General features: G+C 39.2%; 1 protein-coding gene across 10 annotated transcripts in view; it reads left to right on the top strand.

The window, feature by feature from the left end:
- The window catches only part of dlgap2b (discs, large (Drosophila) homolog-associated protein 2b), a 108,459-nt gene that overhangs the window by 53,127 nt on the left and 33,048 nt on the right, over window positions 1–22,284 (top strand). For all 10 annotated transcript variants that reach the window (XM_085133765.1, XM_085133766.1, XM_085133767.1 and 7 more), the window contains 4 exons: window positions 8,151–9,292; window positions 15,559–15,776; window positions 17,801–17,954; window positions 20,014–20,233. In XM_085133765.1, coding sequence (XP_084989891.1) covers window positions 8,151–9,292; window positions 15,559–15,776; window positions 17,801–17,954; window positions 20,014–20,233 — 1,734 coding nt within the window. The remainder of the gene's footprint in view (window positions 1–8,150; window positions 9,293–15,558; window positions 15,777–17,800; window positions 17,955–20,013; window positions 20,234–22,284) is intronic.

A 22,284-nucleotide genomic window follows, 5' to 3' on the forward strand; every position in this document is an offset into this window, starting at 1 on the left:
CCTTAAAGACCAATTTTCCACTTATTTTTAAAAAAAATCTTGAAAGAGTAGTTGTAAAACAGTATAGTATATAAAGTCCCTTGAAAAGACTGTTGTTTTGATTTGGTGCGTATAACTAAGGGCCAGTACCAGATAGTGCTAGATAAAGAATGATTGTGTTAACAACAGAGTACAAGCTCTTGTAGTAGAAGACAAAACTACAGAGCTGTAAATACACCTTGAGGTGACTACTGTTGCCTATTGGTGCCATATAAATGAAACTGAATTGAATTGATTGAACATAATAAGTCGACTTTAAGCTTTAGCTTAACCTTTTTTTAACTAGATTTAAACACCAGTAATTTATGTTTCATATTGTATTACTTGGCTGGACTGAGCTGTGTAATCTTACTGAAATCTCTGCCTGTTTGTGTGTTTGCTTCTTTGTCCACAAACTCCTCCAAGGCTTTTAGGGCTTGAGCAACCATAGCTGGCACACAGACACATTTTAGGCAAGGTTCCTGTCTTCGTCAGATATTATGATGTCATCATATCGCCTATTAACTACCTGAGCGGCTTTTAATATTAATGCACCTAATACACCTTATACACCTCATTGTGTCACTTTTATTTCACCAACATAACATCCAATATATCTACAAAAAGTTGAATTATGCATGACACATTATTATGCCATTATTATGCCCGGCAACCACGTAGCAACGGGCTGGAATGATCACTTTGATTTCACAACAAAAGCATTTAATTTACACCCACAAAATTTGATTTACATAAGCCTAAAAACTACCTAGCAATGGGCTAAAATGATCCATTTTTAGCATATAAAAAAGAAAATCATCCTCTAAATCTATAGTCCTTTTTAGTCCAACTGCCCTGCGTATCTTTTGCTGCTATTTTAACACATAGCCAATAAGTGATATCAGAATCTCTGAATTCCACGACCTGCTAAGTTGTCCAGCTATCATCAGTGTTCATGCAGTTTTATTAGTCCTTACAAATAGCTTCTAATTAAACCCCTCTGTGAAACTCTTCCATGCATGAATCATTAACCTGCCTTACCAAAGACACAAAAGAATAAAATAAATACAAGTAAAAAACTGTAAATGAGGCCCAAATTTATAGGAATTTGCTTGTACTTTATAGATGCTGCATGCTTTAGTGATGATCTCCTGTTTATATGAGTCACAATCAGCCAAATTAAGGACAAAGAATCACTGCATGGCAACATGAATATCATGACATGTGAAGTACACATTCAGAAGATACAACACATCTGTTTGCCCCCACAGTGCAAACTGTAAACCTAATCTGCATTTCCCTGTACAGTCACCCCAGGATTTAGATTTTATAAACTCTCTTGACGTTGTTTGATTGCTCTGTAATCAGCTGTTTAGAAACTAATCTTTCCCCCCAGATTAGTCTATCCAGTGATCAACTAATTCATTTCAAGTAGAGTCAATTCATAAGTCAGTTTTTTTTAAAAAGGGACTATCGAGAAGCTATTCGAGTTTTCGCTTTCATTAGTGAGTGAGTGGTTAATTACAATGTCAGTGTAATGATATAAATGTACTTTAAGCTATCTTTATTGGATATATAGAAAGATCCAGGGTTATTTTTCTTATGTCCAGTATAACACTGATTTGGTATGTCCACAATAAAAATACGTACTAGTCCACAAAGTAAAGGCAGGCACCAATTAGAGAAAGGGCATATACTGTCACTCCAAACAAACAATGTTTTCACAGTGTTATCCTGCGTTTATCAAGACTTGGCAGGTTGCTTGTTTTGCCTGAGAACAGATTGGCAACATCCTGAATATTTTTGAAAAACATGTCCTTTGGGGGCTATTTGTGAATGAGCCTAAAATGTGCAAGCAGCCGTTCTAAAAATGTAGAAGAAAAGTGTGCACCAATTAAAGTTTTGTGTTAAATTCACTCCAAGTGACTTTCAGCTCTACTAAACTCTAATCTTCATACTGAAAGTGGGTAGCCTATTGAAGACTCCCAGACAGACTGGGAGGCCAGTGACATGTGCCACCAATCTGTGAAGGTAGCACAGTTAAGTTAAGGAGTTCACATATCGCATAACAACTTGGTGTAGTCAGACAACACAAACACACTGTCTGCCCAAGGAGGCTTGTGTCATCCAATGTTTGCATCAGACTGCTCTGCAAGTTTTACTAATAAATACTGTAGTGCCCAGTGCAGTTTTCTTTGTGCGGGGGAGGTGACATCAAGGCTGGGGATGCCGGCAGGCTCAAAAAACTGGTAAAGAGAAAAAAAGTAGCTGTGTCATAGGGCTGACTCTAGATAGCCTACAGGCAGCAGCAAGGAGGAGGATCACTTCCTCAGGTTTATCTCGGACAATACCTCCCACTCACCATACAATGGGCTGATGCAGCATTGGAGCACCTTAGCTTCCAGCTCTTTTGCCTCAGGTGAACGATGGAGTGTTTCAAGTGCTCATTTGATGACCACGCAATGCAGATTTCACAATAGCACCAATTTCAGGCACTAATTGAGTCCTGAAGCTTGGCCAAAAGCTAAACTCTTGGTGCTTATCTGGACTTTTTTACCCTATATGTTCTGTATTCTGTATTTTTTCCCCCTTGTTTGTTATTCTCTGTCTCAACACATTCTGACATTTCTACACAGATTCTATCTTTAGATCTGCAGAACCCCTATTAAAGTTTTGCAGGGAGAATAAGTCAGGACAGGAGGTAAAGGAGCAATGTGGAGAAAACCAGCTGATTTAAAGTCATAGTATTTATAGTCACCATATAAATGTCACTGAAACTGTTTTAATGTAATCAAAAATCATAGATCCAAATAAAAGCAGGGTGTCAATTTTGCATAGCTGACATCCAGAGTACGAATACTTCAAGTAGTCATTGTCAGTAGTCAGTAGTTCATCCTCAATACTACAGTAGGTTCCCAAAAATGCAAATACTCCCTCTTGGCTCTTTAAGAGCTTACAAGTCTATGAAACATTGATGAGAGCTTCCCTGTTTCACAGCTTATGCAACAGCTATTGTGCTGCATGATCAACAGGCAATTTCCTCTGTGCTTCTGTCAGCACCTGATGCAGCCTGTATTATCTTTTGTTTGTTTTTTTTTTTTTAAAATATGCCACACATTGAGGGGGAAGATATTGGGGCCAGTGTGTAAGAGAATAACGGAGAGGGGAATGCCTCTGTCTTTTCTCTGCTCTCTGGGAAAGCATTGTGTTGCTGGTTAAAGCTCTGCTGCTATGCTGCAGTCAGCGCCTGGCCAGCATTTTTCCCAAGATGGTTGCATAACTTGGAATAAATGAGGCCTTCCTCCTCCACACCAATGCACAGCTAGCTAATGCCACAGGGAGGAACAAGGAGCAACAAGCAGTCAAACTGTAGAGTATGATTCATGGGCTATATATAATGTCACTAATACTTTATTAATCACTACTGACCAGTTGCAGGAACCAAAATATGATAAGAATTGCGCTGGGAGACACTTAAAAGAAGTGGAGGATCTATCGGTTTTGTGAGGAAAGAAAAGATGAGAGGTAAGTGTGTTAGCCTAACTATAGCCTAAAAATCCTCCATTAGTATTATATGAATCATGAGATTAAAACACAGTTACCTAGAATATTTTGGTTCCTGCAACTGGTCCGTCGGGTTATTGTCTCCCCAGAAACACTTGTGCTTTTGGAAATCTTTTTTTTTTTCCTGTTCTGTTTTTCGTTTTTCCTGTTTCAGTTGTGTTTTGTGTGCTTTTGCAGCGTTTATTTTTTTTGTTATTGTTTGTTTGTTTGTTTTTATCTAACTGCCGTCAATAAATAATTAACAGAATATTTATTCTTACCTTACAAGTCCTCACCATGGCTAAAACAACCTCCAAAGGAAAAATAATTAAAGTAAGCACCCCTTTTCTGAGCCACTATTCTCTCCATGCATTACTCAAATTCTTGCGTATGTAATGTACAAATCCTCTTCTGGCTATTCCCTTCAGGGGAACCCAACACATCGACTGCCTCCATCAGACCCCATGTCATGAAATCCTTTTCTGTCAAACCAACTCTCTGCATATCCTTCTTCACTACATCCATGAATCTCCTAGGTCGTCTTCTTTCCCCTCTGCATAGCAACTCGATATTCCACATCCTTTGTACAATACTGTCACTATTGAAGAACAGAAAAAAAGCAGCACGATCTAAAGCCTGAAATGTTGGCTCTTGATTTGGATCACCTGCATATACACTTACCTCATTATTTGAAACTTTGGCCATGCTTAACGTCACAATTTACAACTGTACATAACAAGAATAATGAAATACATACTGGGTCCACATCAAGTCACTGTTCTTGATGAACGCAAAGTATGCAAAAAGCATATTTTTTAAGCACTTTGTCAACTCAGCAACCAATTGATATCGTCAACTTCAATGTACTGAATTCAGGAGATAGTGAGAGGGAACTTAAGGGGGACAACAGAGAGCTTTGATGGTGAAAATGAGAAAGAGAGAAACAGGAGAAGAGAGCGCTTTAACCACTACAGAGTAATTATTACATTAAAGTTTTACAGCACTACATCTGCTGTTTTCTGTGGTCAACTCACCAAGCAGTGTATAACCTGTGCTGAAACACAGCATGAAAATAAAATATAAAAATAAATCGCATAACATGGCTGATTACACCCTCTGATGAATGGGAATGTTTTAGTGTTTTTCACTGTAGTTAGACCAATATTTAGAGCAAGGAAAGAACATAAATTGAATTATTTTAAAGTGTAATTTTATCCATTTATTGCTCTGCAACATTAAAATGGAGTTATTGGTACAAACATGCAGCGCAAAAAATCCCAAGTCATGTAGTCCTGGGTATCCCTGGGCGAAAGGCATTTAAATTCTCAAAGCCTTACTATAATGTGCAGTTCATTTTTTGTCTTTAAATGTGTGATTACATTCATAGTTTATTTTATGCTAAACAAAACCAAACCACCCCAACTTGTAACAGAGCACTGAACATAGTAGCCCACATGGCAAATCAAGTCATAGAGTCACGCATCAAGAGTCTGTATCGCATTACATAGTAGGTCTTTTCCCCCCTCCTTGTGAGACTGGGATACACCCCAAACAACCTTGAAAATCCTATTACAGTTCCTGGGATTTTCAGCAGTGGTTGCCATGACAACTGTGCATTTTATTTCTGGCTCCTTTGAAATGGTGTGTGCTATCAGAGATCCCAAACGTTATGTAAGGCGATGTGCACTGTTCCAGACTGGGGTTTTCTGCTGCAGAGAAGTGTAAGTAATTAATTACAGGGGACTTGCATGCATTCAAGACATCGCCTCCCTGTTTACCTTACAGTTTTCAAATCGCACTGGTAAGATGTAGGCTGTAATTGTTATGCAGGAAGATAAGCTGAGGATGGAGACTATTAATAATGGTGCCCATTCTGACACAATTCGTGGAAGGTTTTGTACATTTAAGATGTCTTCCTGCAACTTGATGGACCACAGCGCCATAAAAAGTGTGAAGATCAAGATTTATGTGAATATTGGTAGTGCCTTTGATGATAGAAAATTCTATAATTAACAGGGCAGAAAATAATAAATTATAGTTTATGGTTTTACATGACCTCTTTTGTAAAATGTTTGCATATAAACAAGTTGCTAATCACTTCAAGGAAGGAATTTTCTCGTCAATCTCACAAATATCAGCAGTGCACACATTTGCAAATGAAGGTTGAAGATAGACATGGGATATTTTGCAAATCACTCCATAGTAATTACCGGTTTATGAGCTTTATAACACTATCATATTCTGAACTGATCTTTTTTACTCTCAGATGCTAATCATCAGTGTTGGGCAAGTTACTTTGAAAAAGTAATTAATTATAGTTACATTATTATAGTAATTATAGTAACTGAGTTACAATATTCTAAAAGTCATTAATTACTTGAAAAGTAACTATTGCCTCACTTTTAAAAAAAAAAAACGATCATTTTGCAGTTAAAGCAGTGAAGCTGTGTAGACCCAGTTTTGTTCTAACTTTTTCTGTGTTTATGTATGGACCATGTGACCCACCTCCAACCTTATATATTGACTTAAGACCAAGCAAGACCAAGTTCTTGGAGGTATTTAATATTTTCTAAATCTGTCATAGAGAGTGGGGACAAAACCACGAGACAGGAATTAGGATCTTCAACACTGTATGTGGACTTCTGAACTATTCCTGAGGTTCATATTATTATTTGACCAATGCAATAATCACTAACACTTTCTTTGATTAATTTATTTTTTGTGACAACAACCCTGCTTTTAACATAATTAAATCAAGTTACCATGGCATAGGTCTTCGCCTCGCATCACTGCTTGCAGCCCTGTATTTCGTGAAGCACCTGTACACGCTTACAGTGCTCATATTTCTAAGGTAGTGTTGCACATTGTTTGCAATTATTGGTCCAGTAAGTTGCAAAATTGTGATACCACTTCATGGCAATATGAGATGCAGCATAAGACAACTAATAATAATAAACCATCACAACCACATTGGGTGTGTTAACCCTAATTATTCACTCATCCATTTTCCTAATCGCTTATCCAATTTAGTGTCATTTGTGCCGGCAGGCTGGAACCTATCGGAGCTGATGCTGGGTAAGAGGTGGGGTTCACCTTTGGCAGGTCACCTGCCTAGCATGCAGCTAACAGAGAGAGACAGAGAACCATTCATGTTTTCGACCGAGAATCACCAATTAAGTACTAACCAGTGCACCACATTGCCACCAAACCTTTATCATGCCATCATAATATCGTTGTGAGTGAAATGAATAGGACTACTTTTATCTTACCTTTAATCCCTCCCCTAATTTTTATGTGTTGAACATAGCAAACATTGAATGTTATAAACTATTGGTGAATATGCACATATTGTTTCAGCATTGTACAACATAAACACAATAGAGGAAAACTCATGGGAGCTGGAACAGCTTTCATCATGAAGCATGTTCTAGGGACTGACAGAGCAAAGGGATTTTGGAAGTTATGCTGAACCTTTTAACCTCACACACAGAAGCTACCAAATTTTCTCATTTAAAAATCTCTCTGAAGTAAAGAAAAATTTGCCCCTCTTTGTGATCACCGCCCAAAGATGTGCACGTCTCTTCCAAAATAATTAGGTGTACAGCTAATAATGTTCTCCACCACGGGGCTTGAGAAATAATGCTTTTATCACCAATTTTAGAGGAGTTCGAATCAGCCCAAGCAGTTACAGGAAGGATATGGGATGAGTTTAGGAACATAGTCTTTTTTTTACAGACAAGTATTATATTGGATTAAATGAAGCAAGCTAGGTTTTTGCATTTAAACAGTAACTTGACAACTTGACAATAATATCTAGTAAGGCGTTACATTTGCTTTAGATTTCTTCACAATTTTTGTAAAAAACATTTTGAGAAAACAACTGGAGCCTTGATTCTGTAGAGTAGTTATATAGAAGGAAACATCTGGTTAGTGCAGAAAATCTCTACTGTAATTTATGGTTATCTATCCATAAACCATGTATTATTGAGTCTTCAGGACCAACTGATAACAATGTCTCTGAAATAAATGCTTGTTCTCTTTATATATTCTAAAAAGCGAAACTCTTTTAGTACCTTTACGATGAAGAATAAAATCAGTTGCAAAAAGGAGTGTATTTCAACATATATACAGGAGATAATCAGTCATTTATGATGAATTATACATCACAAGTACATTTCCTATTTTTAAGCTTCAAAACCTCCAGGGTGTTTTGTCATCTGTTCTTTTCAGATGAGATGAAATTTGACACATCATCACATTGAAGTGCAACTTTTCATGTAGAACAAAAATATTTCATTAGCTTTTCTACTATATTAAAAGCAGTCATTAGTGAGGTTAACTTAGGTTAGCGTCACATTACTGAAAGTGTCAATCAGTGTAAAAGTGTAAAAACCTATTGTGTAACATGGTCTGGCCTTTGTAGGAGTATTTACTTAATTAGACGTGTTTTGGTACGGACTGGTCTAGATGTAAATTAGAATTGCAGGATGGTTGTGAAGCACCCCGTGAGAGTATTCGTCTGTCAGGTGTCACTATGCTCTCTCAATCTGACAGAATCTTTCTCTTCTTTTTCTCCTTCTCTGAAACAGACCAGAAGACTTCATCTTGGTCTCTGTCTCGAAAGTTCAATGAAGGCAGACGCCTCCCTCCATCCAGGAACATGAAGGGCTTATCGGGCAGCCGCTCCCAACATCAGATTCCTCTACCCCACGGCTTGGACTATGATCCCCACGTCCATGACATCCACACTCACCATGGCGCTGACTCCCGCCACCCATCCTACCTGCTCAGCCCCACAGAGAGCTGCCCTATGGACTTCCACCACCGCTACTCACCACGCAGCTCCATCCACTCCGACTGCATGATGATGTCCCCTGTCATGATGCCCCCAGCTGCTGCATCTGACCACATCTCCAGTAGCACCTTCCCCAGAATGCACTACAGCTCTCAGTATTATGACTCAGCCACACGGGACGACTGCGCTGCCATCACAGCCTCCGCCACATCCCCAGCTGTTGCGGCTGCTGCAGCTGCAGCAGCTGCCTCTTCCCACCATGCTGGCACCAAGAGCAACCGCCTTCCTGCTAATCTCCTGGACCAGTTTGAGAAACAACTGCCACTGCACCGTGACGGCTTCCACACTCTACAATACCAGCGCACCTCCACCACCACCGAGCAACGCAGTGAGAGTCCCGGCCGCATTCGACACCTTGTTCATTCAGTCCAAAAGCTCTTCACCAAGTCCCACTCCCTGGAGGGATCGTCCAAGATGAATGGCACAAAAGGTGACATTGTAGGAGGGGGTTATCACCATCATGGCCACCACTCCACAAAACACGGTAGCAAGAGGAGCAAGAGCAAAGAACGTAAGCACCGCTCTGGTGGCTGGTGGAGCTCAGATGACAACCTGGATAGTGACAGCACCTATCGCACACCCAGTGTCATGTCACGGCACCATGGGGAACATGTCGGCCACTACCACCCAGATTCCATGCACAGCCACCACTTTGGAGACCTGTCACTCAAGACCTCAAAGAGTAACAATGATGTCAAGTGCTCAGCGTGTGAGAGTATGGCCATGGGACCCGAGGGCAAGTTCATGAAGAGGAGCTCCTGGTCGACTCTAACAGTCAGCCAGGCCAAAGAGGCCTACAGGAAGTCATCGCTTAATTTAGAGAAACCCATGATGTACACGGACCTCAAGTCATCGCGGACATGTCATTACCTGCAGGTTAGTAGTACCTTTTTTTGGAAATATATGTTTTTAAAGTACAGACAAATTTGATTAGTGGCGTATTGTACTGAGCTACTGAAATACATGTTTTTGTGTGCGTCAGTGTATATGCTATGGCTGGTACACAAACACTGATTTCATTCCATATCATAAAAAACTATTCTGATTGGCATTGATCAGCTGCTAGTTTATGTCCATGTATAAGTCATCCTTTGCTTTCAGAATTAATGAAATCACAGAAGTTGTTTAATTTAGTTTGAAGCAATAACAGGATGTTTCCTTCCAAGTTTTGTGTTCTTCTAAATGTTTAATACTCAACTCTTTGGAAAAGGCCCACAAAAAATGTCTGAATATAGACTGAAAGGCCAGTAAATGTGGAGATATTTGAAACGCCAACTATCAGATAATACAACAAACAATAACTAAGATCAATATCCACTCATCTCCGACACTGCCCTTCTCGATAAAATGCATTGATCGATTAGGAATCTAGACAGCGGGGTATTTGGAGTCTGCCTTTCTTTCTGTCATTCTCCAGAGGGCAATTACAGTGTCCACAAGTGTGAGAAGTCAATATATTTAACCAGGATTCCCTTTTGTGTGCTCACCTCAGGGAGCTATTGTCTATTAAGATATAGAGCTCGCCTGACTGAATCAATGTCATGGTGGAAAGCACTGAGAAGAACCACTGAGCTGAATTCCAGTGTAGGAAACACAAAGGCTGTGGTGTCTGCAAAAACAGCATATAGTGTGGCTTGAGTTTCTGTAAGAGCTGGTTCACCAGATTGGAAAGAGACATTACTTTATTCACAGATTTTATGCCCCATGATTGCCTGTAACACTGTCACGTTACGAGACTAAAGTAAAGCAGTTAAGCTACAGATAGTGACTTCTTCTAAAACAGTCAAAAGTCAAGTATTCAGTCTTTCAGCGATCTTTGAGTTTCTTTTAATTTTTAATACTAAGCACTTAGCTAATGCTCTCATCCACAGTGACTCACAGGCTGCAGCATTAGAATATTAAGCTCAAAGTCCTGCTTTAAGTAGCTTTTAATGAAGGTGACTTAAGAATGGGAAATAATGATAAAAACAGTGACATGGGTAACAGTTGTTTCTGAAATGCCAATTAGATTTCCAATGGGTCGTCATTAGCATCACAATGCTTGTTGTATGCACATCTTGGGAAAAGCTGGCCTGGACTTTGGTCAATCATGTTATGAAATGCTTGACTGTAATGTGAAAGAGAACAGCTGAAGTGATTGGCCATTATTAAAGCTATGCTTCCATATTACAGTTGTGCTTGTATATCACTCAATCTTGAAAATAGACAACTCCTTTAAGCCACTTTCAATGACAGCCATTATGAGAAAGTTGCAAACTGAAATATATGCTTGCACTATAATCAACAATTACCCATGTTTTTTTTTTTACTCATGACATCAAATTTGAATATATAAACCCATAAATAGTTCTACCGAGTACCATATGCATCCCCTTCATTCATTTTGATGCTGTGTGAAATGCAGAGTTACACACAGATACACAAACTGCAGTTATTTGTGTGTAATGGGTAGTCTCTGTCAATAGAGGGGCTCTCTCACTGGCATTTAACAAGCTTATGTGTCAGCAGGCAGAGACCCTGCAGCTGCCACATGGGCACATTCAGCACTGAGCGTGTCCATAATGAGAGCCTTATTCAGTGGAATCAATGAGCGGAGATCTGTAAAGGCGTTGTGGTGAACGCTCTTGGTGCCCATCCGATTTTATCTCTTTGATGTCTGGGTCCTTTAGGTCAATGTTCACTTGTGATGAGGAGGACAGGCCTGCCTTAGGGAAGCTGACATAATCTTGTTTTAGCAGGTGTCACGTCTTCAGTCTGACCATCTAAGCCAACAAGGGTAGGGTGAAGCATATGTCAAAGAATATTAGAGGTTGAATCTACATATAATTTTAAGTAATACAGTGCTGTGCAAAAGTCTTGATTCACCTCTAGTTTCTTTACACTTTTCTTTAATTTTTAAAAGCAGTCTCGAGCAATAGTTCTCCAGGTTTTCTTAAGGTCTTTGAAAAGTTTTCTTTGGACGTTGGTGGTTTTTTCACTCATTTTCAGTCCTGTCCTTGTAACTGACCACTTAACACTGACCTATGAATCGCTGAGACATAAAATGGACACCCGATTCCTGATGATGTTTAATCTGCCCTTAAAAACCTAATGAAACTGGAAAAGTGTAACGAAACAAGAAGCAGAAGGCAACAGAACAGTATCTGAAGGGCATGTCCTTAAGAAATAAGAAGAAATTCAGCAAAGACCTGACACAGGACATGAGAGATGCACCCGGTCCTTCAATTAATCCATCTACTATTAACCATAGCCTCATCAGAAATGGTCTCAGTACAAGAAGGGCTCCTTCTGTAGGAAAACTGTACAACCTTCCCACCATATTTTTTAAAATCACAGTTATCCTGCTACCTTTGCATATAAAAACCTTCAAATAGACTGCGTCCACTCTCACCATTTCAAAAGCCAAAAAATAACTGGCTTACTCAGGCACAAAATTACAGGACTCGCACATTTACGAGCTAGAAATTGTTCTACCACATCCAACAGGTCAGTGTTGTTTTTCACAAGATGCAGTTTCACATCTGGTACATGGCGTTATGGAATTACTTGCTGCATTGAGAAGATGTTTTATCCCAGGGTTATTTTTGTACAAAGTGCCCACAGTGTAGTAGTAACTAATTATGGTGTAAAGCAGCTCATCTGTCTAGCTGCCTCAGAGGCACAGCTGAACAAGTTCTTTCAGGTATGGCATCAAATGAACACAGAAATAAGGTAATGCTAATGAGGTAGCGCACTGCTTCCATGAGTGATGACTGCCTCGTTAACAGCAGCCCCAGACGATCAATGGTTGTGCATTAGGAGGAAAATGAATCTTTTACTTTATTGCTGTCTTTAAGGCTGATTAATTTAGTTTCCAGGCATTTTATTCTATGCATGTGGGAATGGAAAATGTATTAGTCTGTGTTACACTTTTGCAGACAGGTCTTTTTTTTTCCATGTTAACTTATCAGGTTACGAAGGTTTGCAACGTACCTACTGCCTTCATTTTTTTAGATGATAATGCACAAAATGTTATCTTATATCACAATATTAGGTAACCGAACAATCATCTCTCATTTTCCTACGTGCTGTTGTGGAGTTTAGTGCTGAGGCAGTGAGACATGCTGCGCAAAAGAAATTCATTGTGTTTTGTCAAAATTGTACAATTGTACAGTTTTGTCAAATTGTAGCATATGGTTTAAAAGATTCAGAACGCGTTTTATGTTGACTACAAAAACAATTGAGCAGAATACATTACACTAAGGATGATGAAGTTGGTCCTGCTATAATCATCTGTAAATCCTCCTACTTTTTACTATGTGCCACCTTCCATACAGAAGAAAAAAGCTTTATTTAAGTGCCTTATGCTGTTGAGTCCCTCACCTGTCTCCACTGAGCACTAGGGCTGTCGAGTAAGAGAGGATATTGGGTGCTAAAGAAAAAGATTATGAGGGGAAGAGATGAAGAGATGGGCAGCAAGAACAGACAGCGAGAATGGAAGTGATAGAGAAAGCATTATTCCACCTCTAGGAGAAAAAAAAGGGATGTCAGCCACTTTCTTTTCTGTGAGAGCAGTTCAGCACTTGTGGCAGAGAAACAGTAAAGTGAGTAACTGGCAGAGCATGAAGAACAGTCCTGCGCCTGGGCTTGTTGTTCCAGGAGCTAAGACTGGCCTGTCCACTGGGACTACTGCTAGCTGCACCACACACTAACACTGCTGTACTTGCTCCATGCCTGATCAATACGCTGTTAGCACAATCAGTGTGTGACACATGGCCACTGTAGCTGTCCATCTTCATAAGAATTAAACCAGGGTGCAATTGAAGAACCCATGAACATTGTTTTTAATAGCATCAATCTGATACTGTAAGCTCAAACATACACTGTGTATTCAACCCAACAATAACAGGTAATCATTTTTGAAGAGTTGAACTTGATATACTCTATAATTTCTGTTCTATCAAAATCACTAAATCAGCGCAATGATTACGTGTAGACATCTGCAGCACTGCACAGCACAGTGTAGAGTAATTAGAACAGAATCACTTAATCACTATGCTAATCTTGATGCTGCTGTTTTAAGCAAAGTCCCTGTTTATTGTACTTATAATTGAAACACTGAAACCAATTTATGCTACATAATGTAATGGCTATGAGCATCTAATACATACAGTCACATGAAAGAGTACAGCCTTGCTGCTTCCATAGAAATCAGGGGTGTACAGTAAGTAGCAGCCAAGTGCTGCTAATCGAATGCACTTAATTAACTAACCATCAGCAAGTGGGACCACCTTTGTTAAAGCAGAAGTTCTGCTGGTCTGGAGCATTCAGGTGTGTGTTAACACAATGCCATAATTTTCCTACGGGTGGATGTCCCCATGTTCCCAAGTGCACCAGCAAATCTACAGCATAATGATGGAAAAAGAAAAGAAACAAGGTGTTGCAATATTCTGGTTAAAATCCAGACCTCAGTCTGATTGAAATGCAGTGGCGGGACATTAAGAGAGCTGTACATAAGCATTTGTTTGCACTGAAGCAAAACTGTAAAGATGCGTGAGCCAAAATTCCTTCACAACGATGTGAGAGACTGATAAAGTCATACAGAATACAATTACTTCACCGATTACTGCTGCTAACAGTGGTGCCACAAGCTACTGGTTCATGGGGTGTAGTTTGTTTTTCACAGGACTGCATAGAATACTGTCAGCCTTTCTTTTTCACATGACTGTACATGAGTGTTCATTATTTTTATAGTTTTTAAATCACATTTGCCTTACAACTAATTCTGAGCTGCAGTATGCCAAAAGCTTATTTTGTGTTTATTTGGCTGGCAGTCAAAGCTAATTTAAGAGCATGTATGTTTTTGTATTAGTAATACTACAGTGATGACAGTATGCTGACTTAAAAGTTACAGCCCAAGCCTCAGGGGTATAATTGGCTGCCTTTTCTGTGCGTGCATAAAAATACATACTGATTCCTTGCCAAATGTGTTCATTTGCTTCCCAAAAATCCTTTAAATCTGGCCACATTTCGATTTGCATTATGAGCGATTTGCTAAAAAGGATGCTGAACCCTGTCCCTTCAACTGAATGTTGACCGTGCGGATGTAAAGAGCCATTTTACTTTACTTTTAAGAAATGTGATAATGAATTTCACCCCGTAATTTAGTGATGGGCTACCTAAACATTTATGAATGGAAAAAAAGTTTTGGGATATTTCTGAAGTTAGATTGTTGTGCTGGCATACTGCTGACATGTCCCTTTTGGGAAAACTGTGAGAAGAAATACAGCAGTGTGAACAAGCGTTTGCCCTCCTAGTTTTATTTGTCACACTTATGTGTTTCAGATCAAACAAACAAATTTTAATATTAGACAAAGATAACCAGAGTAAATACAAAATGCAGTTTTTAAATGATGGTTTAATTGATTAAGGGAAAAAGTTGGTCCTGTGTGTAAAAGTAATTGCCCTTCTTGTTAAATCATGACTATTTCTCATATCTCTGTATATGCTTATGTGGGAAAATCCCAATATATGACCATGTTCAATGTCACTTAAATCACCTTTCTTCCTGAAGCTCAGTTTGAACTCCAATAGGACATTTTGACCATCTCTTCATGCCTAAATACACCGAACTACACTGAGTTGGCTGATTGTATATTTATGTTAACAAGCAGTTGAACAAGTCCACGTAACAAAGTAACCAGTTATTATTTCTTAATCAGCCCAAAATTGGGTACAGCTGGAGACCAACGTTTGTACACTGTTGTGAAACCACTTGGATAAATCTTTATAATTATTAAAAGATTTGCTTTATGTTACGGTCTCACAACTTTATAATTTCACTGATAACATCCTTGGCATCACTGTGATACACAATTCCTTTACTTGATTTTTCCATTTAGGTTAAAAAACTCATAGCCAGAATGTTTTCTGATACACTTTTCACACTTATTTGGGTAATTTTCAAGCTGTACTTGCAAATATCTTTCATTTCCACAACCCTGTCAAAGCTGTATATTTTGTACATGGCTAAATATTGCTATAGTACTCATCGTCGTTTTATCACAGACTTGCGGGAATAACAAGTAATATCCTGGACTACTTCGACCTAATTGTTATAAATGTCTGTATTGTATTAAATGTAGGTGTGCCATCTTCCACAGGTGCCCCAAGATGAGTGGAGTGGATACCCAGGTGAGAAGGATGACGAGATCCCATGTCGGCGGATGCGAAGCAGTAGCTATGTTAAAGCAATGGGAGAGGTGGATGATGAAAGTGGGGACTCTGACACCAGCCCTAAGACCTCTCCACAAAAGACCATTCGGTCAGATGCTCTTGTCCTCAAATCAGCCATGCAGAGACCCCATTTAGACTCCCACAGGTAGGCCTGGTTGCCTAACGTATTGACTTAGTGTGCCCACGGCAATGCTGTGTATTCATTTAAATATTCCAGTTTTTATCATGGGTTCACTAAGGTCTTACTCAAAAAAAGGTAAGATGATGCACTGTGATTCATTTCCTTTTTATTTCACAAGTTTCAAATATTTACATGACAAAACCAACGCTCATCAATAGCAATATCTCTGGTGTTGCTTCAGGGTCAACCAGTTGAGCTGCTTGGATTTCAGTGTTAATTGTTGCTTGGCTAGAATTTATTGGAGTCAACGCTGAGGACACAAGTTGTTGTTTTTCATACTTCAATACAAGTGGAAAGTTGGGAGTTTTGATGCAACACTTGCTGCTAACAAAATGTTGCTGCATGCTGTGTTTAGTTGGTGCTCAAAGGAAGAACATTCAGAGTCGTCTATATAAATTAACAGTCTTACTGCTCTGCCTACATGCTGTCACAGTAAAATTGCTGTTTTTTAATGCTGCTTTTTGTTTAGCTGTCCCTGAGAGATATGACTAAATTGAACAGTCAGGTGATTTCAAGTGAAGTTACTTTGGAAAACAATAGTACCTTTGTTGGGTTGTATGGTTGCTGTGGTTGGCTCTTTTTTGGTCTTAGGCATTGCCTGCCAAGCACTGTATTTCTACAACTGTTTCATGGGTCAGCTGCAGCCGTGCTCTGGTGATTGCTGTGGCACCAACTGGTTTTGAGTTTGATATAAATTTTTGATATGCCATACACAAACACTGCATCACCACATCACGGTATTGCTGACAATTCTGTCAAAAGAAGAAAGAAAGAGAGCCGGTTCAAATGCAGGAGAGGTGACACATGGAAGGGCATACGTTAAAGTTAACACTGCTTGATGAGAAGCCTTCGGGGCAGTGACGGGTTTGTTCTGTAACCCAGCCAAGTGTGGAGTATATATGTCTGTGTTTTGATCCTAGACAGACTTTGACAAAGGGAGAGCATGCAATCTCCACATAGAAAGGCCCCAGTCGACCTGTGGAGCCAAACCCAAGACGCTCCTGCACTACTGTGTTGCCTTTAAAATTACAACAAACCTTAATTATTGATAATTTTACCATTCACTTTCACTCTAATGTGATCTACTCATTAATATAAATGTGGTAGATAGTATTTTGTTGATAATTATTCTAATCAGGGTTAACATACAAATAACATGTTGCAAAAGGTTCTGCACTGGACAAATTGAGATTAATTATCCAGACGATTCAGGTGATGTTACTTTTTAAAGCACAGTATACATCAGTTGGCTGTTTTAGAACAGATAGATTTCACTTCTCAGGATCTTACCACCTCCATTTAATGATTTCCTAATGATCTCTCGCTGGTAAATGGTGACCATGTGTATCTTTTTCATGCTAAACCAGAACAACATACAGAGTGTTTTTATTAATTGGCGTATTCGTGATGTCATTGCTCTACCTAAGCTGAAACACAGCTCCCCCCCCCCCCCCCCCCCCCCCCCCCCCCAATTTATTGTTCTCTGTGACTGTTTGTTTTCAGGCACTGTGACTTTCAAACGCAGCCAAATTCTTGAAGCTAGGGAGCTGTCGTGAATCCGTTGTCTCTACTGCCACTGAGTGCTAATTTTGTTACCATCATCTCAGTGGGGAACTGATCACTTTTGCTTTTGTCCACAAACAAAACAGCTCTTATGTTTTGTTTATCCTCTGGTGGAGAATGTAATAATCTCTTACTGTAACTCCATGCTGACACTGTTTCCCTAATAAGAGCCACAGCCTAGCTATGCATGCTCTCTATGATTTTGGGATGAATGAACTAGTGTTTTATCATGGAACTAGAAGATATTTAAAAATGAGAGGGGTGAGGGGGTATCATGTAGAAGTTCATTTTCATTTAATCACAAATAAGGCCGTGCCAACAGATGCTAACCAGCGGATTTATAAACTACAGTGTGTTCCAGATGTTACCTTTGTGGCTTTTGAACTGTGAAATCGTGTCTGTCCCTGCCCCCTGTCCTTGTTCAGCCAGGGCTACCACTTGCAAACCACAAGAGATATACAGCCCCACCCTAGTGTCACGCTGGACCCCGCCACCTTTCATCCCCCGCCCTTCCGCTCTCGCAACCAGAGCTACATGCGCGCCGTCAGCACCCTCAGTCAGGCTAGCTGCGTCAGCCAGGTGAGTCTCAAACACATGCATCACACAGAGGCAACACCTGGACACATCACTGAAAGCTTATATCAGTTTGTATGTAGTAGCATTGTGCTGAGGACAGCACAGAGGCACTAAGCACCCAAGGGAGGTCCCCTGATTATTAGATTGCAGACTCCAATCCGGCCCACTAGATGTCTTTGGAAAATATGAAGGAGGGCATGAATTTTGGACTTTTTACTGTACTTTTATAAGTGTTACTACTACAATTAAGACCTCCCACATGGTCATTAATACCACACTAAAGTGAATAAGTTGTAGATAAAAAAAATAAAATGACATTCGCTATCTACTATTTACTGTAGACTAATGGGTCTATAGTGAGTTAACAAGAAACTTCTGTTTTATATTTACAAGGAAGTCTGGGAAATTAACTACTAGAATTTTTCCTGTGATTTCTTTCATTAACTACAGCACAATTTCTTTATTATGTACAAAAAGACACATGCTGTTGAATTAGACTTCTTTATCTAGTATTAAGATACCTCAGGGATTAAATATATTGTTAAATCTCTTTACACTGACAGAAAGGGACATTTCACTGGTCTGGCCCAATTAAGTTCAAAGAGGGCTTTGTGTGGCCCACAATGTAAAGCGAGTTTGACATCCCTGTTGTAGACAAAGCCTTGGCTATATCAGTCAAACAAAATTGGAATAACTTATTGCTTTTACTGTTTGGGTACAGATGATTTATCTGAAAGCTTATGTCTAACTCAATTCCAGACACAGTCCAACATGATTTGCAGTTTGTTTCTGAAGTGTTATCTGCTCATAAAAAAAAAAAAGTGAAATTACACATAATTATTAAATTAGGACATCAGTGTCACATCAGCAAGTTTGCATCTTGATATCTGGAACAGGCTACTGATACACTGAGCCTAGTGTTGTTTTAGCATGCCAACTCGTTTGTTTTGGTTGACAGGGCCTTTTTGTCACCCTCGAGCAATGTACTACAGTCCTAGTGTAGGCCTGGAGATGAAATAAATACACGTTTTGAACCAACATCATCATTCAAAAAAATTCTAATTCAAATACCTTCTTCTTCTATGAATCTATACATTTGGATGAATTAAGTCCGTTTGGACCTCCATGGTGGCTTAAGATGTGGTTACTGCTGCAAGATCTGAGACACATCCACCATTGGACCTTCAATATGTACATGGAGTAACAATAAGGAGAGATTTTGGCTAAAACACAGGTTGAAAAATCAGTTTACACCCTTACGTGCTAATACCTAGTTTTCCATTACTGGAAAAGGTCTAATTAATAGAAAATCATTCCCATTTTTAAATAGTAAAGGCTAAAGTATTAATGAAAAGGCAATATTATCTCAATAGTACATTAACATTTACAAAAATATTACATAATTCAAATATAAACAAAAGTATGCAGCCAACACAATTTGTATCACTAAAAAAAGAAGCTATTTTTATCTCTTCCCTCATTCATAAGGAGTTTCCACAACAGGTAAACTCCACATGTTTGATTTGGCAGAGTTTTCGTGCCAGATGTCCTTCCTGACGCAGCCCCAAAGGGATTTGTGTCTCCTCGTAGGATTGAACTGGGGATCTATTGGTGGTTAGGCAAATGCTTTAACTACTACACTACAGAGACACGTTCAGCACTTAGCTGTAAAATAACATTTCCCTTTGATGAGTACACAATTTTGACATTAACAAATGAATCTTGTTACACAGAGCAGTTTATTGTACTTCTAAGCACTTCCATGACTTATTAGATATCTTCCATCTGTTAGCATTCAGTATACTGTATAGAACGTCTTCTGTGATCAATTTATTGCTTTATAACTCAAACTGGCTATTTTTCTTATTGTTTTTTTGTTGTCATCTGAATTTTTTTTTCCCCATTTGATCTGACATTTATTCAGTTTAAGGTCGAAACTGACAGCGGCGTTTCCTTATGCTAACACTCCTTCATATTTGCTGTGCAAAGGGGAAGAATCAAAGTGAGAAAGAGAAAGGAAGAGGAAAAATTAAGGACTGCTATTCCTGTTTTTGTCTCTCAGGTGAGTGAGACTGAGATCAATGGCCAGTTTGAGTCAGTTTGCGAGTCCGTTTTTAGTGAAGTAGAATCCCAGGCCATGGAGGCCTTGGACCTGCCTGGTTCGTTCCGCACTCGAAGCCACAGTTACCTCCGTGCAATTCAGGCTGGTTATTCCCAAGATGACGACTGCTTGCCTTCAATGACATCCTCCACTGTCACTTCAACTCTCAGATCCACAACAGGTAAAACAATCCCCCCCCCTGAATAAGAGAGGGCTTAGATTACATATCTTCATATATCCTATACATGCGCACAAACTTGACATACCTAAATATGTACAGTGGGGAACCCTTGAGCTTCAGAGATGCCGGGCTGAATGATTCCAGTTATTTTCTTTGGAAGCTATGGTGTACGTGTGTTTGTTTTTTTGCCACTGCATACTCCCAGTTGTTTAGATGGACCTGCTTGTGTGTTACGTTGCATGAGTCATGCATCATTAGCCAAGCTTCTGATTGGTCAGTTGTGGTGTTGCCGAGCTTTAATCTAGGATAGGGGTGGGAGAGCTACATTTTAATCATTAAAACGGCAACACATGGCCATAGTACACAGTATAATAACACAGCACAGCCACATTACATGGCATGCCTAAAAGGAACAGGCCCGAACCAAAGCATGTTAAAGTGTGGTGTTATTTATGTGTTATGAAAAGCGTGTGAGTTACTTAGGGAGGGGTGAAAAACAAAATGGGCCAGGGGGTAGGGGAGCAGTAGGTCACTGATATACTTGTTTTTGAAAGGACACACTGGACAAAGCATTCACCTGCACTCCCCCATTAGCACAAACTTTGTAACGGACCTTGCAATTGGCTACATAAAATAAAAAAATGTAAAAAAAAAACAAAAAAAACCCAAACAATTTAAGGTAAGTCAACAAGATTTAGCAGCTAGTACATATGCACACCTACATGCTGGTTGCACAAAGAAACTACACTACACATGTTAGAGTTTGAAAGAAAAAAACTTTACTAACAGTATTGTTGTACTGTGTTGCATGAAACTCGAGTTAATGCTAACAAATGTCCCAATGAATGATATGTCAATGTAAAAATGCAATAATCTCAAGGTTTTTTGTGACACAGTTCAAACAATATGTCCCTTTATTTAGCATTTCAGGTTCTTTGTGCAAGCACAGTCTTTGCGGTAACTCCCTCACTGAGTGTATTTGGTGTTTGCCTGCAAGAGTAAAGCTATGAACCCTATTGAAACATTTTTTTTCTCTAATTACATGCATTTTTTTAATATTATGGATTACCTGGATTTTTACTGTTTTTGTACCCTTTTCTGTCAATTTAATATTGGAGACATTTGCAGTTTTATTCATTTTGTTGGCTTTGTTTTCTTGTTGAATCTGGACTTTTGTTTTTGTTTTTTATCCTTTCATTCTCAATTGGGTTTCCATCTACGATTTCAACGATGTGACAGAAGTACTGAGGACAAAGGAGTGTTCTCCAATCCCACCGTCTTATTTGCTTAACGCTATTCATTTAACTCTGCTCCAAATCTGTCAGCTCAACATGGGCGAAAACAAGCAGTTGACTGTACATTATGTTCTGAAATTGTATTACCAAGATTAGCATAATGCATCGATTACAACATGCAATATAAGACTGTAGCAGCTCAGAGAAAGGACTCCCTGGATGCTGATAAAATATACAGTACTGTCACCTCCCATACAACCCGTACTGTAAATATTACTTGTTTTTGGGATGCACTATAATTATGCGTGAATAGTGGCCATAAAATAAAAATAAAATAAGAGAGAATCGCTTATTCATGGAATCCTGTTTTTATGTTAGTCTTCAGTACTAGATTATTACTATTATTATTAAACTGTAAGCAACTTATGACCCAAACCCTGAGGCTAGTGGGCCCTTGAGTGGGGAAGGGACCCCATGGTGCTCCGTAGGGCAGACGAACAGCAAACCCCTCTCCATTTGACCATCCATCTCTTGAAGGATAACCAAGGGGAAAGAACAACTGGAGGCATCAGTGATGATTGTTGCAGGTATTTTAATGTTGACACGCATACATATATCTATGTATATGTGTGTTTTTGCACTGCCTTCTCAGTAAAAATAGCAGATAAAGTTTATATGTAGTTGGTAGAAATATCGCCTTATGTTATCCCAAGTAGCAAACATGGTGTCAAACAACTCATAAAACCTCAGACATGTTGATTTATTTTTAGAGCACTGGTAATGCTGAATATTGATTACAGTGATGAATGTGATGCT

The sequence above is a fragment of the Neolamprologus multifasciatus genome, chromosome 15 (assembly GCF_963576455.1).
Source record: "Neolamprologus multifasciatus chromosome 15, fNeoMul1.2, whole genome shotgun sequence".
Taxonomy (NCBI): Eukaryota; Metazoa; Chordata; class Actinopteri; order Cichliformes; family Cichlidae; genus Neolamprologus; species Neolamprologus multifasciatus.